Below are 17,217 nucleotides of genomic sequence, written 5' to 3'. Positions count from 1 at the left end.
AACCACAATTGTATTGTGTTAATCCTTAACATGCCAGATGGTAATCGGCAAGAAATGCTTTCCTTTTTAATTGTCTTACCTATTTTTTCCCCCCCAAAATATTAATGTGACAAGGTTGAGAATACAGTGATGGGGTAGAAGACTGTAACTGGTTTGAAGGGAGGCATTTAGTTCAATGTTATATCAAACATTTTGTCACTTTCTCTATTGTGCCCTCCTTTCGGGTCAACATATTTGCATGCTCAACACTGTCTTTGTTGTTGCTGCCATTTCTGGCATATGATGCTTTTTAAGTAGACACATTATCAAATATTCTATTTATAACAACATTTTGAGTTATGATTTTGGTAAGTACTGAAACCATGACTATTTTATATTTTTTTATTAAAATTATTCATAAATGAAGTGAAAAACTCAGCCGTCACAAGTTTTCAATCCCGAAACAATGAGAAATATACAGATATGTGATAGGTTGTGTGACGGTTGAGGTTTTTTGCACAAAATGGCCACTTGCTCATCTTGTAGTGTAGCAGAGTAGTGTATGGCAGCAATGAAATAAGCACATTGGATATACTTATGGATAAAAAAAAAGAAAAGAAATTCCATCTAAATTTTTACGTGATAGGGTTGAGTTGTTAAGCTTGACAGTACCCTCCCTTGACTACAATAGGCCTCAAAAATATTAATGAAAAGTATATTACAACTTAGCATTTTATGCAACACTATTAAAAATACCTGAATGGTGTCATTTCTGATGTCACAGATGGGTGGAGTCTAAATTATTATATGCAGAGAATAGTTGTGAATAGCGTGACGGGTTGAGTTCAGACTGAGAGACACACCGTTATAATCAGTTTTTTATATATATATATATATATATATATAAAATATCTTGTTTTTTATTTTTATTTTTTCACAAGAAAGTAACACAAACAAATACTTACAAAATTGGGCAAAAAAATTGGACACTGTACATTTTGTTAAATATTTTCTAAGTAAAAATTCAGTGAAGTGCCACATGACCACAGGCTTAGTGTACAATAGATATAAGACATTATTTTATGATTATGAAAAATCATTTAAATGTTTTTTTTTATTTATTTTTTTACAATGAACATACCAAAGTATTGTGAAAAGCTTTTAATATTCCATTTCATTTTTGGTGAACCACCACCTTAAAAAAGTGAAATATTACCGAATCTCAGGAATGACCCAAACCGGTCCGGCGCCGCCTGCAGGTTCATACCGACACACAACAACATAACAGCGTCACTCATTAGTCTCTCACTCACTCTCCGCACAGTTGCACCGTTGGTACTGATAACCAAAGGTGACTGAGCTCAAATTGGGCTTCTGCATCAGCTCCTAAAAGGATTTCAAGCGCTATCATGGCGTCAAATGGTAAGATAGGTCAATGTATTAGGCCTATTATTATTTGTATTTTATTATAATCGCTAGGTTTTGACGAAACATAGCATCTAATGCAAAACGTAACTTACCTAATAATTTTCATTTGTATTGCTCACTCACAAATGGCGAGGTGATGTAATGTAACTTACGTGTTATAGAAGCAATTGACCCCTTTGGAGCATTTATATATTATTTGTGAAAAGGCGAAATGTCGGCATCCGCCATTTTGTTTGCAGCTCTTTCAATTTGAGCTGGTTTGTTCTATTACTGACCTATATTTACCCTGAGACCATACTGAATATTTTTTCGATTTAAATTCAGTTTAATCTCTACATTATCTATTTATCTCTACATTCAGGCATCCTCTACATCACACTGGTAGCGACGCGACAAAATGTAACGCCCCCATTACGATTACAGAACTGTGTGAGCGTAAGGGCTCATTTATTAAAACGGGAGCTTGTCTAGTTGAATAGTTAGATTACCCCAAAATGAAAATTGTTATCATTTACTCATCCTCATGTAACGTTAGTTACAAACCTTGACTTTCCTCTGTGGAGCATGAAAGAAGAATGTTTTGGTCACCATTGACTTTAATTGTAAGGACAAAAAAAAGGGTCATTTCTCAAAATATCATATTTTTATGTTCCACAAACGTAACTCATACAAGTAAAATGTCACGATTCTAAAAAAATATTACATCATGTTCGTTTTTGGGTGAACTATCCCCAGACTAGTACTCTATCTCCCCAAAGCCAATGCAGACTTTTGATCAGATGCAGATTCATGATCTTGCCAGTAATGTTATATGTAAATTACTAAAAAACAAACAAATAAACACCATGTATAATGCACATTGTCTTTTCCCTTTAGATTATGCTCAAACCTCAAGCCATGGGTAAGTTTAATGCATCCTTTCCAAAGTCTTATAGTAATATTGCATTTATCGTAAGATTTCTCACATTTATCATTAAAATAATGAATTAATTTTGTTGTGCCCAGTTATGGTGGCTATGGAGGACAGTCCAACCAGAGTTACAGTCAACCCCCTGGCCAAAACTACAGCCAGCAGAGCTTAGGAGGATACAGCCAAAACTCAGAGAGCAGCTCTGCTCCTTATAATCAGAGTGGATACGGCTCCAATTATGGACAGTCCCAGTCAGGTATTATACTGCAAATACTGTGAAAGTTAAAGTCAACATTAAATCAAAATGAACAATTCTCTTTTTTATGGAATAATACAGTATTTAATAAATTATTTATCTGTTTTCATGTGCCCTCGTATTCTTTCATCAAAATAACTTCACATACCAATTGCAACAACTGCTCTTTTCTGATGACGTGTTTCAGGGTTGCCAGGTTTGCGTAACAAAACCAGTCCAATGCTATTCAAAACCTGTCCAAAACAAAAGCAAAAGGGGGGCGGGGGTTTCCCCGGGAAAAATCACATTCCGGTTGCTTAAATCCACAAACTAAAAAAACAACCGCGGCAACATTGTAAAAGTAGTCCAATTGCGTGGGAAAATTACGGATTTGGCAACACTGATCTGTTTACTGGGGCGGGACAACCTGTCACTCACATGAGATCACAGCAGTAGCACAGCACAATGAACCAATCAAACCAATCAATTCCGAAGGACAAAATCAAGTCCTGCCCTTCATTTTGTTTCTTGTTCAAGAAGCAGTTTAATTCGGTTTATATGTCACAACAGGCAAGAAAAGACTATCACAACTTCCATTTCATGCCGACTTTATCTTTTTTAGGAGGATATGGGTCTCAGCTTCCCTCTCAGGGCTATAATCAGTCCAGTCAGTCGTACAGCTCTGGAGGCTACAATAACAGCAGCCAGCCTCCAGCAGCTCAAAGTGGAGGATACAACCAGCCGTCTTCTTACTCCGGCTATAACCAGCATCAATCTGCTACTTCATCTGCCTCTGGGTGAGATTTCACTTGTGAATCTTTTTGTCAGTGTGTCTAAATTCTAGGTTTTTTTTATGCCCAGAATATGGCATTATTGATAAGAACATGTTAAACCTATTTTGTGTTTCAGTAACTATGGGAACAGCTCCCAGTCGTCTGGCTATGGTCAGCAGCAACAGCAGCAGGGTGGGGGTGGTTATGGTGGCAGTGGAGGTCAGTCTGGAGGATATGGGAGCAGTGGAGGACAGAGCGGTGGATATGGGGGTAGCGGGGGCCAACACCAGTCCTCTCAACATGGAGGAGGTCCTTACAACCAATCTCCCAATTACAGCTCTCCTCCACCTCAAAACTATGGGCAACAAAATCAGCACGGACAGGGAGGTGAGGTTGAGAGATTCCTTCAGAAAGTTAACATATAGAAGTTTGATTTGATTAGCTATATAACGATCTTGGGAATAGAAAATAAAGCTGTTCGGTCTCTAATTCTAAGACTAGAGAATTGGCATTTTCTATATTTAAAAACTTGTTAGCAACTTGCTTTTTAAAAAAAAGTTCAATGGCCTGAATATTCATGTTTCAGTTGTTTATGTTGTAGAACAAAACAAGTAATTGTAACCAAATTCCTAAAGAAATATTACAATTCTATACTTTTTTTTTTTGTCTACATAAAAAAATCATGTTACCAGTGAATTAAGGCATAACAACATTATAATATAGAGTATGAAAAATGGATATTCATTTTGAAATTTTCTGAAGATTACATTTAACAGTGTACACAACTTTTAAAATCTGAACATATTTTAAAATACAAGCCATCATTCACTTGCTGACTTTGTAAATGGTTACAGAGGACAAACTGGGCATCATACACTTAACAACTGAGGATCACACACTACAAGTCGATACAAACACAAACTCATGCATGTACGCGCGTCACAAATGCGCATGACAAATGTAAACAAAATGTGTTCTAAAATTGGCTTACATTTTTTTTATATTCTCTGACTGGAATAAATCTTATTCTGAAACTAGAAAATCTGAGTCTGTGCTCATCATACACTAGGTGATTTTCTCTGAAATCTGGCAACTCAAATCTGCAGACTGGCTCTGACTTTCAGTAACTAGCGTAAACCCATCTAGACTGTAAATCGAGGCAAAAGTCATGTAGTGTATTCTAGTCTTAAGATGAAGGCAAAGGTAGTTTAAATGTAAAAATAGCATGCAAAATTTGATATTGAAGGGTCTGTTTGCACCTGGTCACTTCATGCGTTTTACTGATTAGATAGCTATCCATTTTGTTAAAACTTCCATTTACACTTGGCCACATAAATGCGTCTCTGAAAAACGAAAATAAATCTGTTCTTCAATTCCCACGGTATATGCAAATTTAACGGAGTTCACGTCAACGAAAGCAACAGGTATGAGCTGCAATTTATTTATCATCGGCTAATTTCAAGGTCAAAGACCACAACAGGAGAGAAAGGGGCATCAGCCCTGGTAAGATAATTTAGTCTCACTACTTTTAATGAAGTTGATTGTGTGTTGAGCTTCAGGATGCGACGGCAAACTTTCAGTTTCTTTTGTGGCAGTTTGCACTTCAGCTTGCTGAAGAGATGGGCTACTCATCTGCGTCGGGCCGTATCTGTGGTGATGCGTGTTCCAGTAGAGCTGTCGGATGTTGCTACCGGGAGCCGGTAGCCTATAACACGCTCTCACATGTTTATTTTTTAACATTTTGGAAGGAGTAAAATGTATGTGGTTTCAACAACCAGATGCATTTACACTTGTCCAGTTTCATCCTCCTGAAGTGGTTTGAGTGATGAGATTTAAATCCATCTCAAATGTGTTTCGGAGGGCATTTACACCTTGTCTTTTCACTATCGGATCGCTATCTGATCAGAGAAAATGCATGAAGTGTCCAGGTGTAAATAGGCCCTAATACTGGTCAATAACCTATATGGTATCAAGAAGTTGTACATCTCGCCTCAAAAAGCGATTACAATGAAAGGCTTAAATGTTTAAGGTTTCCATTAAAATATATTGTATTTCATTTCTAGGTTACAACCAGGATTCCCCACCAATGAGTGGTGGTGATGGTGGTGGTGGAGGAGGAGGAAGAGGCTATGGTGGTCAGGATGGCGGATATAGTCAGGATGGTAGAGGTGGACGTGGTCGCGGAGGTGGAGGTGGAGGTGGCTTTGGAGGTCGAGGAGCGAGTGGGTTTGACAGAGGTGGTCGTGGAGGATCCCGTGGCAGAGGAGGAATGGGGTAAGAAAACATTCATATCACGCACTTCTTCCATCTCCTTCACCACATAAAGTCCACATGTTTGCATCAGTGTGTCATTTAGGGAAAAAATAACACCTTCAGGTAAAAGGTTAAAATAGAGCCAAAGGTGTTACACCACATCGACTGGCTGGGCTGAAAGTAAATGGTGGCCTAGACCATGGTAAACTACAGATAAAGTGTTTTGATTTGGGGTGTAAAGTTTCGGTCTACTTAAAACAGCAATATGGACAAAAAGTGAAACTGAATACAGAAAATTTGTCCAATTAGGAGCCAGAATGGTCTGGTGTATGATTTATTGGTGATCCTCATATTCATGCATTTACCTAAAATGATGCATGATGTTAAGTCGGTGCCAGTGTGCTGAATATTTCCGTGTCTACACCCTTCACAAGATGGAACCAGCCAATGGTTCACATAATATTGAACAAAAACTAATCAGAAGTTGCAATGAATGACCAGGTTTTTTTTTTATTTTTATAATAATCTGTTAATCGTTGACTTACCGGCAAAAAAGAATTATGGGTGGACTGTCCTGTGGCAAAAAGTTGATAATTTTACTAGTTGCACTTATGGAAGTGCATCGCATCACATGTTTTCCTTCACACGTCCACATTGCACATTGTGACCAGGACAGGAGTTTACTATTATTATAATTCATTGTATTTTTAAGTTTTATTTACGTTTTGTTTACATAAGCCGTGTTTCCACCGCAGGAACTTTCCCAAGGAACTAGGAACTTTGGGTGTGATTACACCGCAGGAACCAGGGTCTAAATGAAGTTCCGGGTAAATATTTCCCCCTCCGAAAGTCCCTGCTAGTGAGGTACTACTTTTTCAAAGTTAGGAACTTTCAGGGGTGGAACTTGGGCGCTGAACATGCTGATTGGTTGAGTTTATGCCGCATTTTGATTGGTTGACTCCACGCAGCATTTTATTCAACCACCATCTGTTGTGGTGCGTGTAGTAACAGTCGTCTGCTATTCGAATTAACAATGGAGTTAAAAAAATACGACCGATGGACTGACGACGAGGTTCAGGCTTTAGTAAGCTTAAATTCAGAGGATGAAATCCAGTGGGAACTGTAAAGTTGTGCGCAGTCCTACGTCACCGGACTATTTCCCTAATCTTCACGGTACTTTAGACCGCGGTGGAAACGCGGCTAGCAACAGGTCTGGGGGAAAAAAGTTCCTGGGACAAATTGTTCTGGGTAATTTCGGTGGAAACGCGGCTATATAGGCTAGTGTTAGCAGTATAGTACATTTGTTTTCATTATGATTTCCCATTTTTCAGTAATGCTTTTATGTTTTAGTTTGCAATTAGTTTTAAGTAGGGATGCACCGATACTAGTAACCAGGTTGGATGCAATATAAAAATGTTCTGATGCCGTTAAAAAACGTTAACATGCAGCATATTGTGAATGACTGTCAATGCTTTCCTAGAATTTTCTAGAATTTCAAAAGTAACATTGAGGTGTTTGACTTGTTTGAGTGGATTCATTCAGTCAGATGTTTTTAATGGGGAAAAGTGAGGACATAAGTGAGAGAGTGCTAAAACTCTCGCTTGTCTCTGCTTGTGCTCCATTTTATCCTCCCCAGATGCCCTGGTGATCAGCAAAGTTAACAGTTCAGGAAGATTTTAAACATTCAACCCTAAATGTGCTTGGAAAAAAGTCTCACAGGTATCGGCCAAGTAAAGTATTGGTGCATCCGTAGTTTCAAGAACATAAAGGTCTTTTACAAACCCCCCAACTTAATAAACTTTTTATAAATAAAAAAGTTAAGGTTAAAATGTAACATTAGCGTAATTATTTGAAGCAGCAGATCAATCCCATCTGGCTGTGATCTCACCTGTTCTCTAAACCTTCTCCATCCTCTCCTACAGGATTATTGTGTGTTGCAATGCTTTAATGAATCTTTAAATCTCCTCCTAGGCTGTTTTCTACAAGGTTCAGCGATTTAGGCTTTTCCTATTGAAGAAGATAAAACAGAAACACAGGCTCTAGACAACTGGGGAAGTGAAGATTAGTCAAGAATAAATGAGGAATGTGTGATTTATTAATAATAATAATAACGTCTAAGGATCCTTTCAAATCTTAAAAGGATCCCAAAACCGTATGGAACAGCTGGATTAATCCAAAAGGGGGAGAGTGGTCACATCAGTTATGTCTATTAATTTAAATGCAAAACTGAATGCAGTGTATGCAGTTTCTGTCCAAAGAAACAGAACACGGATACCGTTTGGTATATAATGGGTGAAGGTCCGGGGCTAAAGATATACCTTCGATCTGATAAAAGAAAATACTTGATTTTGTGAAAGAATGATTGAGTTCACAGAAGCACTGCAAAGCTGCATGGTAAAAAATATATGGTAATTCTTTTGAGCAAAATAGGCCAAATGGTTATGATAGAGGGCCTGCATGACTTGGGGAAGGAATATCAAATGGGTTTCCAAAATTCCCTTATGGGTTATGAGGAAAGATGAACCTAGTGAGAGGGAGCAGAAAAGAAAAGGGGCAATGGGGAACTTGTAGAAAGGATGATGGAGATGGGTGGGCCCTTTCCAGCCTCAAGAGTGAAATGGGGCACCACCCTCATCAACCTTCAATTCGTCTTGCTTCTCTCTCCTTCTCCGTCAGAATGGGCGATCGTGGAGGATTCAATAAGTTTGGTGGTAAGTGACAAACTCTTCAAACAAGGAACTTCAGGGGTTTAAAGAGAGCCTAGTCTAAGAGGGAGGAGTGGGTGTCTGGTCATGTCACAGAAATTTGCGTTATATTTTTAAAAGAATACACTGAAATGAATGCGATAACCACCTTGTGTGTGTGGTAAATATAAGTGGTAAACAACTACGCTTTAATGCATTTAGCAACAGCTTTCTCATTATGCATTGTTAAGGCAGAAACACAAAGTCGTCTGTAAACCGTTATAGTAAAAGACCTTAAGGGATCGTTCACCTAACAATTTAAATTCTGTCGTCTCATGTCGTTCCAAATCTAAATGACTTTGTCCTCTGTGGAACACAATAGAAGACATAAGAGATTTTTTTTTTGTGAATTATCCCTGTAAGTGCAATTTTTCAACAAATACATTCTCTTATTAGTGTCACAAACGAGAAGGTATACAATGTGATTTTCAGAGTTTAAAATTAGATTTTTATTAATTTATTTTAGATGGATTTTCACAGGCGATCAATGGAATTGGAGATCTGGAATTTGAAATGAAGTAGAATCTATTGATCAGACACTGAAACATGAAACAAAATGGTTGTTAATACAAGTTTGGGCAGGTATATCTGAAAGTCCAAAATCTTTTTTTTTTTTTTTACATTAATGCATTTATCAGACGGTTTAATCAAAAAGCAGCTTACAATGCATTCAAGGTTAATATTTTTGTTTATCAGTATGAGCTTCCTGGGAATAAATCCCGCGACCCTCGCACCATGCTCCAGCTGATGTGCAATAAAGTCAGTTGTGGTTAAAAAAGACTTCTTCAATGCTTGTGGCAGTATTGTTTTTTTTAGTGGCTGGACAGTAACGTGAAATGCACCTTTATCAGCTGTACAGTGTGGGACGGCATGTCTTCAAATGTCTGGGAGAATGTTGAACAATCAAAATATTCATCAAACTTAAATAAAACAATTCCTGTACCTTTTACTGGTTTTCATTTTTGGTCAATTTTAAAAAAAATGTTATTGGAATTTACCGTGACGATTCCAATATGTGTGGGTTTTTTTTTGTTTTTGTTTGTTTGCTTTTTGGAATTTCCCTTTTTGGAGCACCCATTTTTTACTCTGAGCACTTTTCAAAAGGTCTCTAATGTGGCAAACATCTGGATTCTGGAGGTTGTTCAAATTCATTTGTGCCTGGTGGTTTTAGGGTTGTACTGGTCTGATGAAGGTCCTAATGGAATAATTCTACACAAAAAAGTACATGAAAAGGTTATTTAAAACAACAGGAATGGAGGCCTGGAGATGGAAGGATTTCAATTACACATATAAGTTTTTTTCACAATGCATCACACAGTTTGAAATATGAAATATCATGTTCATAATGGTTTGAACATGTCCTCACCAGCCGGAAACCAACATCCTTGTGTTCACTACACTGCTTCTAACTGGTAACTACCTCAAAAGGAATCTAAAGGTATAACAAGGACTCGAGACTTGCTTATCTGGCTAGCTCAAATACAATTTGATATGAAGCCAGATCCAGTAAAAATGGTCATGGGTTTCATGTGGAAGGAATATTTGCTGAAGATGATGAATTGTGAACTTAAGGTGGTCTTAAAGGCTGTCATGCTTTAGGGTTGAGGAACGTCTGTTTAATACAGTGAGTCATGGTCATATTTACTAATACTGAAAGTAAACCATTTGGGTTTCAATATTATTCTTTTGATTAGACTGGTATAATGTGTAAGATTGCGGTTCATCATTGATCATCGTAATCTCTTTAAAACATCAGTGGTGTTGGTAACTATTCTAATGGTTATCTAAATTAATTGTGGTTGAATCTAAGTGGTTGCTTATGCTGGGAAAACCCAATGTCTAGATTCACTCATAGACAAAAAGTATTGAGCAGTGTCTGACCTATTGGCTGTTTGGAAATCATCTTTTGTGGGATGGAGAATGAGAACCTTATCACATGGCCTATGAACATATTGTCATTGATGTAATGGGTCGTAATGTAACAGACTGTTGTGGTGTTCAGTGCTAATGGAGTTACTGGGTTCTTAATAAAAAGGGTGAATGACATGTGACTGGTTGCAAAGTGGTATTCAGTTAAAAGTTGTCCTTATTAGCTATGCATGTTTTATATACAACCAATGAGATGACAGAAACCAACAACAACAAAAGACCCAATAGCTGCTCATTGCAAAGCAGACTGTAAACGTATGGTCGGGTGGTTTTGCAGGGGTTTGAATCAGATGGTTATTGCATGGTTTACAGCTTTCCAGAAAATGAGAGGTTTGTGGTGTAAAAGCAAGTACATGAAGTTGTCCGACATGTATTTCGGTTTATGTATGAGGATAAATCAAGCTACAGCTATCAGTATGGGAGGAAAGAATCTCTTAATTGAGTACTTGGACTTATTTAAATTTTGACCAGTTTCGTCAATTTTGAAAACGAGTCGTGTCGATAAGAAACAATGTTCAGATAGTGTTGGTTGGTGCTTGGTACTCTCATTTAGTCAAATATGCTGCTACAGATTTCCATCAGGTTCTGCTTTCTGTATCTGGAGCATAAATTATAATTGATTGTACAGATGTATATGACCCCATTAAAGAAAAGTCAAAGGGTTACGAATGCGTAATAAGTGTTTGTAAATCGTGTGTTTGTGTACATACGTAATATTAATAAATGTTCCTTTCACTTAAAAGGGCCCAGGGATCATGGAGCTGGTGGGCCAAATAGTAAGTATACGGCAACTGATTTCTGCAGCTACTTGCATTATTAGATGATTTTCAAGCATGATTATAAATTTCAAATTTTTGTTACAGTGCAGGAGCAGGATAACTCTGACAACAACACCATCTTTGTGCAAGGTCTTGGAGACAGCTATACTGTGGACTCAGTTGCAGACTTCTTTAAACAGATCGGCATCATCAAGGTGGAAAAGAAAAAAGTTCCATTGTGCTGCAGCTACCTTTATAGTTCTCCTTGTCATAATATCTATTTTTTTACACAGATCAATAAGAAGACAGGGTTACCCATGATAAATCTATATACAGACAGAGAGTCAGGGAAGCTTAAAGGGGAGGCTACTGTTTCATTTGATGACCCCCCTTCAGCAAAAGCAGCCATTGATTGGTTTGATGGTATGTTGAAAGAGAACCACACAAGTGCCTACCTCCTAAAACAAAGCTGGAGTTTTTGGGCGTCTGTCCAGTCTAAGTCACATTCATCTTTTCCCCTCAGGTAAGGATTTTAATGGAAATCCAATCAAGGTGTCCTTCGCCACTCGCAGAGCTGAATTTGGACGCGGCGGTGGCAGCATGAGAGGTGGTCGTGGTCGAGGAGGTATTTTAGGTTCTCTCCTTCTCTTAGTCTCTGTTTTGTTTTTCTGACTTGGGTTTTCTCTCTCTTCTTGCAGGGCCAATGGGCCGTGGGGGATTTGGGGGAGGCAGAGGTGGTGGTGGTGGCTTCCCTGGTAACAATGGCGGTGGTGGTGGCAACGGTGGTGGCAACGGTGGTGGTAATGGCGGTGGCGGTGGCGGCCAGCAAAGAGCAGGAGACTGGAAATGTTCAAATCCGTAAGTGTTGGTTTGCACTTACTTTTAACAGATGGTTTTGTAGCAAAATGTAAATATTATCATGCATCTCTAATTGGATATAAAAGTATGTCCAATACTGCTAAATGTGACTATAAGGCATTAAGATATTATAAACGTTAAGATTATGATTTTCTGGACGGCTGATTTGAAACAATTGTTTTGTCAAACCAAAAATGAATTGAGAAAGGCGCTGTATAGATAAATTTCACTTGACTTGATAAATTCATATTTTCTGTGCTTTTCTCTTGTGCGTATGCAGAACATGTGGTAATTTAAACTTCTCATGGCGAAATGAGTGTAATCAGTGCAAAGCTCCCAAACCGGAAGGAAGTGGAGGTGGAATGTCGCCGATTGGAGGTAAAGAGGAACTTTCCTGTGAAAATGAACTAGATTTTGTGTCAGCATCTGACTTACTAGAGATAGTGGATTGCTGCTTAAATGCACCTATTTTTGTAGGTGGTTTTGGTGGAGACAGGGGCAGAGGCGGTTTCGATCGAGGTGGTTTCCGCAGTCGTGGTGGTGATCGAGGGGGCTTCAGAGGAGGGAGGGGAGGTGACCGGGGTGGATTCGGACCTGGCAAGATGGACTCAAGGTGAATGCCCTGATGATTCACACTCTTGCACATCTTAAAATGTTAATTGGTAGAAAACTGATTTTCAATATACACTATTCCCCAGTGAGTGACAAGTGTATCTTAGTGCCTCTGTTGTGTGTTTTTCAGGGGAGATCACAGGCATGAGCGCAGAGACCGGCCTTACTAATGGGAAATTCTCTTTTGTCCAAATAAGACTTTAATTCCATGTGGGACCAGTATTCACTCCACTTCAACACTTGTTACCTTCTTCCAAACGTTTTGTGTTGTATGTTGTTAAAATAAGTGTTTTTGTTTTTGTTTTAGTTCTGGTTATATAACTTTTTGTACTATTCTCTCTAGACTCTGATATTGTTAATTATGAATAACTTTTTTTCTCTCTTTGAACTTGTTGGTGCTTAGATCACAGTAGTAATATTTGTGCAATTTATTAAATATACTTTCTTTGACCTTTTTTTTTATTTTTTATTGTGGTTTAAAATTAAACATGTCTGAAAAATAGTAAATTGTGATGTGGCATTACTTTATTATCTCACCTTCATTTCATTTCCAAGCACTTTGCATTTTTCGATCTCATTGACTTATGAGAGTAATAAACTGCTTATCTCTAAATAATCATCTCTTGAAATAAAATAAATGTTTACTGAAATTATATATAATATATATACACACACATGCATACAGTCCCGGTCAAAAGTTTTAAAAATAATTATTTTTAATGTTTTTGAAAGAAGTCTCTTATGTTCACAGATTAAGCATTTATTTGATCAAAAATACAGAAAAACTGTAATATTGTGAATATGTTATTTCAATTTAAAATGTCATTTATTTCTGTGATGGTAAAGCTGAATTTTCAGTATCATTACTCCAGTCTTCAGTGTCACATGGTCCTTCTGAAATCATTGTAATATGATGATTTATTATCAATGCTGGAAACATTTGTGCATATTTTTTACATTTTTTATTTTGTGATACTTTTTTCAGGATTCATTGATGAAGTTTTTGTTTGTTTGTTTGTTTGTTTGTTTGTTTTGTTTAAAGAACAGCATTTATTTCAAATGGAAAACTTCTGTATTTGGGGTCACTAATTTTTTCCTCCTTTTTTTTGAAAGAAATTAATACTTTTAGTCAGCAAGGATTTGCTAAATTGATAAAAAGTGATAGTAAAGATTTATATTGTTAGATAAGATTTCTGTTTTGAGTAAATGCTGTTCTTTTTGACGTTTTATTCATTCATTAATCCTGAAAAAAAGTAACACAGGTTCCAAAAAAATATTAAGCAGCACAACTGTTTCCAACATTAATAAAAACTGAGCAGAAAATCATATTAGGATGATTTCTGAAGGATCATGTGACACTGAAGACTGGAGTAATGATGCTGAAAATACTGCTTCTACATCACAGGAATAAATTACATTTTAAAATATATTAAAATGGAAAACCATTATTTTAAATTGAAATAATATTTCACAATTTTACGGGTTTTTTTCTGTATTTTTGTGTTTCTTTCCAGTCTTTCTTTCAAAACCTGACCTTGTGCTTTCACTAGCCTAGTTATAACATTTTTAGTTTCAAACACAAGATAATTGTGATATAATGAGAACATTTGGTTTAATCACTGAAACAGTATGATCTTCTTTCAATTTAGTACTTAACAATCAGTTAATTCAACGGCAAACAATGCAAGATACATGTTTCAATCACCCTTGTTGCTGAAATACTTACAGTAATATGGGCTACAGATGCCACATTAGAAAATACACTTACAAAACCATCTGTCTCCCTTATATTGATGCATCTCTGGTCAATCTGTTGTTAGTCTACTAGTCTTTAACTGTTTCCTCTCCCTCTCTCTCTATGTTCACAAATAGCACATTTCTCTCTCTCTCTCTCTCTCTCTCTCTCTCTCTCTCTCTCTCTCTCACTCACTCACTCACTCACACACACACACACACACACACACACACACACACACACACACACACACACACACACACACACACACACACACACACACACACGTACGTTTGTGCACAAACTTTGAACATATGGTGGTCATCATCTAGGATAAATCACTTGTGTACAAATAATTAATTTCATTTGGTTATCCGTATCGGAAACTGCAAAAAAAGTTCTATAGAAACTATGTCAAGTATAGAGTCAATATCTATAGAAATCTAGGTGTACCAAATTATTAATTGATTAACCATTGAGATCAGTTGGATTAAACAATAGACAAATGTATTAAACTGAACCAGAAGAAATGCAAATCAAAAGTTTGATAGTAAGAGCTTTATGAAAGGCAGTTACTGTGAATGAAACATTTATATTGATTGTTTATTGTACTAAAACAATTGATTATATGCTGAAATGTTTTGGGGAAATGTTTGGGGGGGAAAATTGCACTTTTGATGATCTGTTGTGATATTAGCACTAAGAGTTTTGAGAATGTACATCTTACTTGTGAAAATAGTAATAAGCGAATAAAAAAAACAAATACATGTCATTTTGTAATAGCTTTTGTCCTAAATAAGGTTTTGACTAATATCACCATGGTTACCAAACATATCAGAGAGGATTCTAATGTTAGGATATTTCTGTAATGCGCCGCCTGGAATAGAAATGATTAATAATGATAAAAAACTATATAAACATTAAAAACACAAAAGCCATTGGTGAAGTTTGAACTTTCAGACATTCACCTCCAAACTAGGAATAACTTAATGTATCAGGAGTCAACAAAAGAACAGGTAAAAAAAAAAAAATATATTACACTTGTCTACCATTATATTTACTACCTTACACCTACCGTATCTATCTACCTATGTCCCACTAATAATAAGTGTTTCGTCTACATAAATGTTTCATTCACAGTAACTGCCTTTCATAAAGCTCTTACTATCAAACTTTTGATTTGCATTTCTTCTTGTTCAGTTTAATACATTTGTCTATTATTTAATCCAAATTATCTTAATGGTTAATCAATGAATCATTTGGTAAACCTATAGATTTCTATTGATATTGATTCAATAGACAGTTTCTATAGAACTTGTTTGCAATTTCCGATATGGATAACCAAATGTTTGAATTATTTTTACATAAGTGATTTATAGATAATAACCACCATTATGTTCAAAGTGTGTGCACACGCATGTGTGTGTGTGTCTGTGTGTGTGTGTGTGTGTGAGAGAGAGAGAGAGAGAGAGAGAGAGAGAGAGAAATTTGCCATTTGTGCAAATACTGTAAAGCAGAATAGAGTATAAGGGAGAGGAAACAGTCAATGACTGTAAAACATCAGATTGATCAGAGATGCATCAGTAGAAGGGAGACAGATGGCATCAAATACAGCATTTTACATTACAGTATGTATGCAATACTGTAAACAGATTACCATGGTAGAGACTGCCACATTACTGTAACTCAACCTTCATCTGTAAAGGTCCACTAGATTCAGTCAAATGGCATAGAGTGCAATCATTTACTGTATTGCCAGCAAACTCTGTTAGCACAGAACCTCATGGCTGTACTTCATCACACCTTTTGATAACACACTGGATAGATACAAACATTATGGATTCAATTACTTCTAATGTGTCAACTGTAGCCTGAATTACTGTAATTATTTCAGCAACAACGGTGATTTGAGACATGTATCTTGCATTATTTGCTGTTGAATGAACTGATTGTTAAATCAGTCAAAATGAAAGAAGATCATACTGTTGTGTTTCTGTGATTAAACCAAATGTTCTCATTACATATTACAATAATCTTGTGTTTGAAACAATGATTATGTGGACTGAAAAGTGTATAACTGTAATGAAAGCATGAGATCAGGTTTTGAAATAATGACTAGCTGTGTTACAAGTGTGATCAGTTTGGATTTTTGTACTAAGAGTTTTGAAAATGTACACCTTACTTGTGAAAATAAGTACCAAAGCGTCGCGAATAAAAAACTGTAAGATTGTTGTAGCTCCACCTGCTGTTCACTAAAGTGTAGTGGGTTCTGAACTTGTGAACAGAATGAGTAATAAAATAAAATAAAATCTAATACTAATGACTAATGACTAAAAGTGTCGTTTGAAACGTGAAGTATTTCCTAGTCAGTACAATATGCATGTTGGAAAATGTGTCAATGAAAAAAAACATGATAGCCTACTGAGCAACTTTATGTAAGTTAGCTTACTTTTTTGTTTTTGCCTTGTTGGTGCGATTTAAGATTTCTTTAGGAATATAAGATACGTTGTGATTATTTAAATAATTAGGCTATCATTAATTATTTAATTAATGTATATTATTTTGCCGTTCATTTGTCTCGAAAAACCTCAGTTTTAGTATTTGTGAGGACATTATTTCTGCTCATAGCTCATAATTTATCATCTGCACCCAACTTCTAAATATGTTGGTTTAACTATTTATCAAAGTAAACATTGTAATGAACTTGTGCGATTGTTCTTACACCATGTAAAGAAGAACCCTTTAAGTACACGCAGAGCCACGCAGCTGTATCAAGTTCGTACTTCGATGACGTAAAATAAAACGAAAATGCAGATTCGCCACAAAGAAGTTACGCTTACAACGGTCAGAATTATTTTGAGGTGATCGAAAAAAAGTAAAAGCAGAAAATAGCTTCATGTTAATGTATATTACAGTTTTACTTTTCATGAAAACATATAGTCACAATATATTTTAACATAATTGAATAAATAATGTATAGCAAAGCCACACAGTCGTGAATTA

The 17,217-nt window shown here is 36.4% G+C and overlaps 1 protein-coding gene across 2 annotated transcripts; it reads left to right on the top strand.

Annotated features, from left to right (window-relative positions):
* Positions 1 to 1,245: 1,245 nt before the first annotated feature.
* On the top strand, positions 1,246 to 13,000 carry fus (FUS RNA binding protein). Of its 2 annotated transcripts, none has more exons than XM_082166335.1 (15): positions 1,246 to 1,401; positions 2,284 to 2,308; positions 2,413 to 2,573; positions 3,175 to 3,349; positions 3,462 to 3,712; positions 5,389 to 5,599; positions 8,255 to 8,289; positions 10,995 to 11,027; positions 11,115 to 11,224; positions 11,303 to 11,432; positions 11,533 to 11,616; positions 11,708 to 11,867; positions 12,148 to 12,245; positions 12,345 to 12,480; positions 12,610 to 13,000. In XM_082166335.1, the coding sequence occupies exons 1-15, from the start codon at positions 1,389 to 1,391 to the stop codon at positions 12,647 to 12,649; spliced, it is 1,662 nt and encodes a 553-aa protein (XP_082022461.1). In that variant the 5' UTR covers positions 1,246 to 1,388; the 3' UTR covers positions 12,650 to 13,000. The 2 variants fall into 2 exon arrangements, with proteins under 2 accessions (XP_082022461.1, XP_082022460.1); XM_082166334.1 differs by having other exon boundaries at positions 11,533 to 11,634.
* The last annotated feature ends 4,217 nt before the right edge of the window (positions 13,001 to 17,217 follow it).

This window comes from Leuciscus leuciscus (assembly GCF_965113295.1).
Source record: "Leuciscus leuciscus genome assembly, chromosome: 1".
Taxonomy (NCBI): domain Eukaryota; kingdom Metazoa; phylum Chordata; class Actinopteri; order Cypriniformes; family Leuciscidae; genus Leuciscus; species Leuciscus leuciscus.
This window is presented reverse-complemented; position numbering and strand designations above follow the sequence as displayed.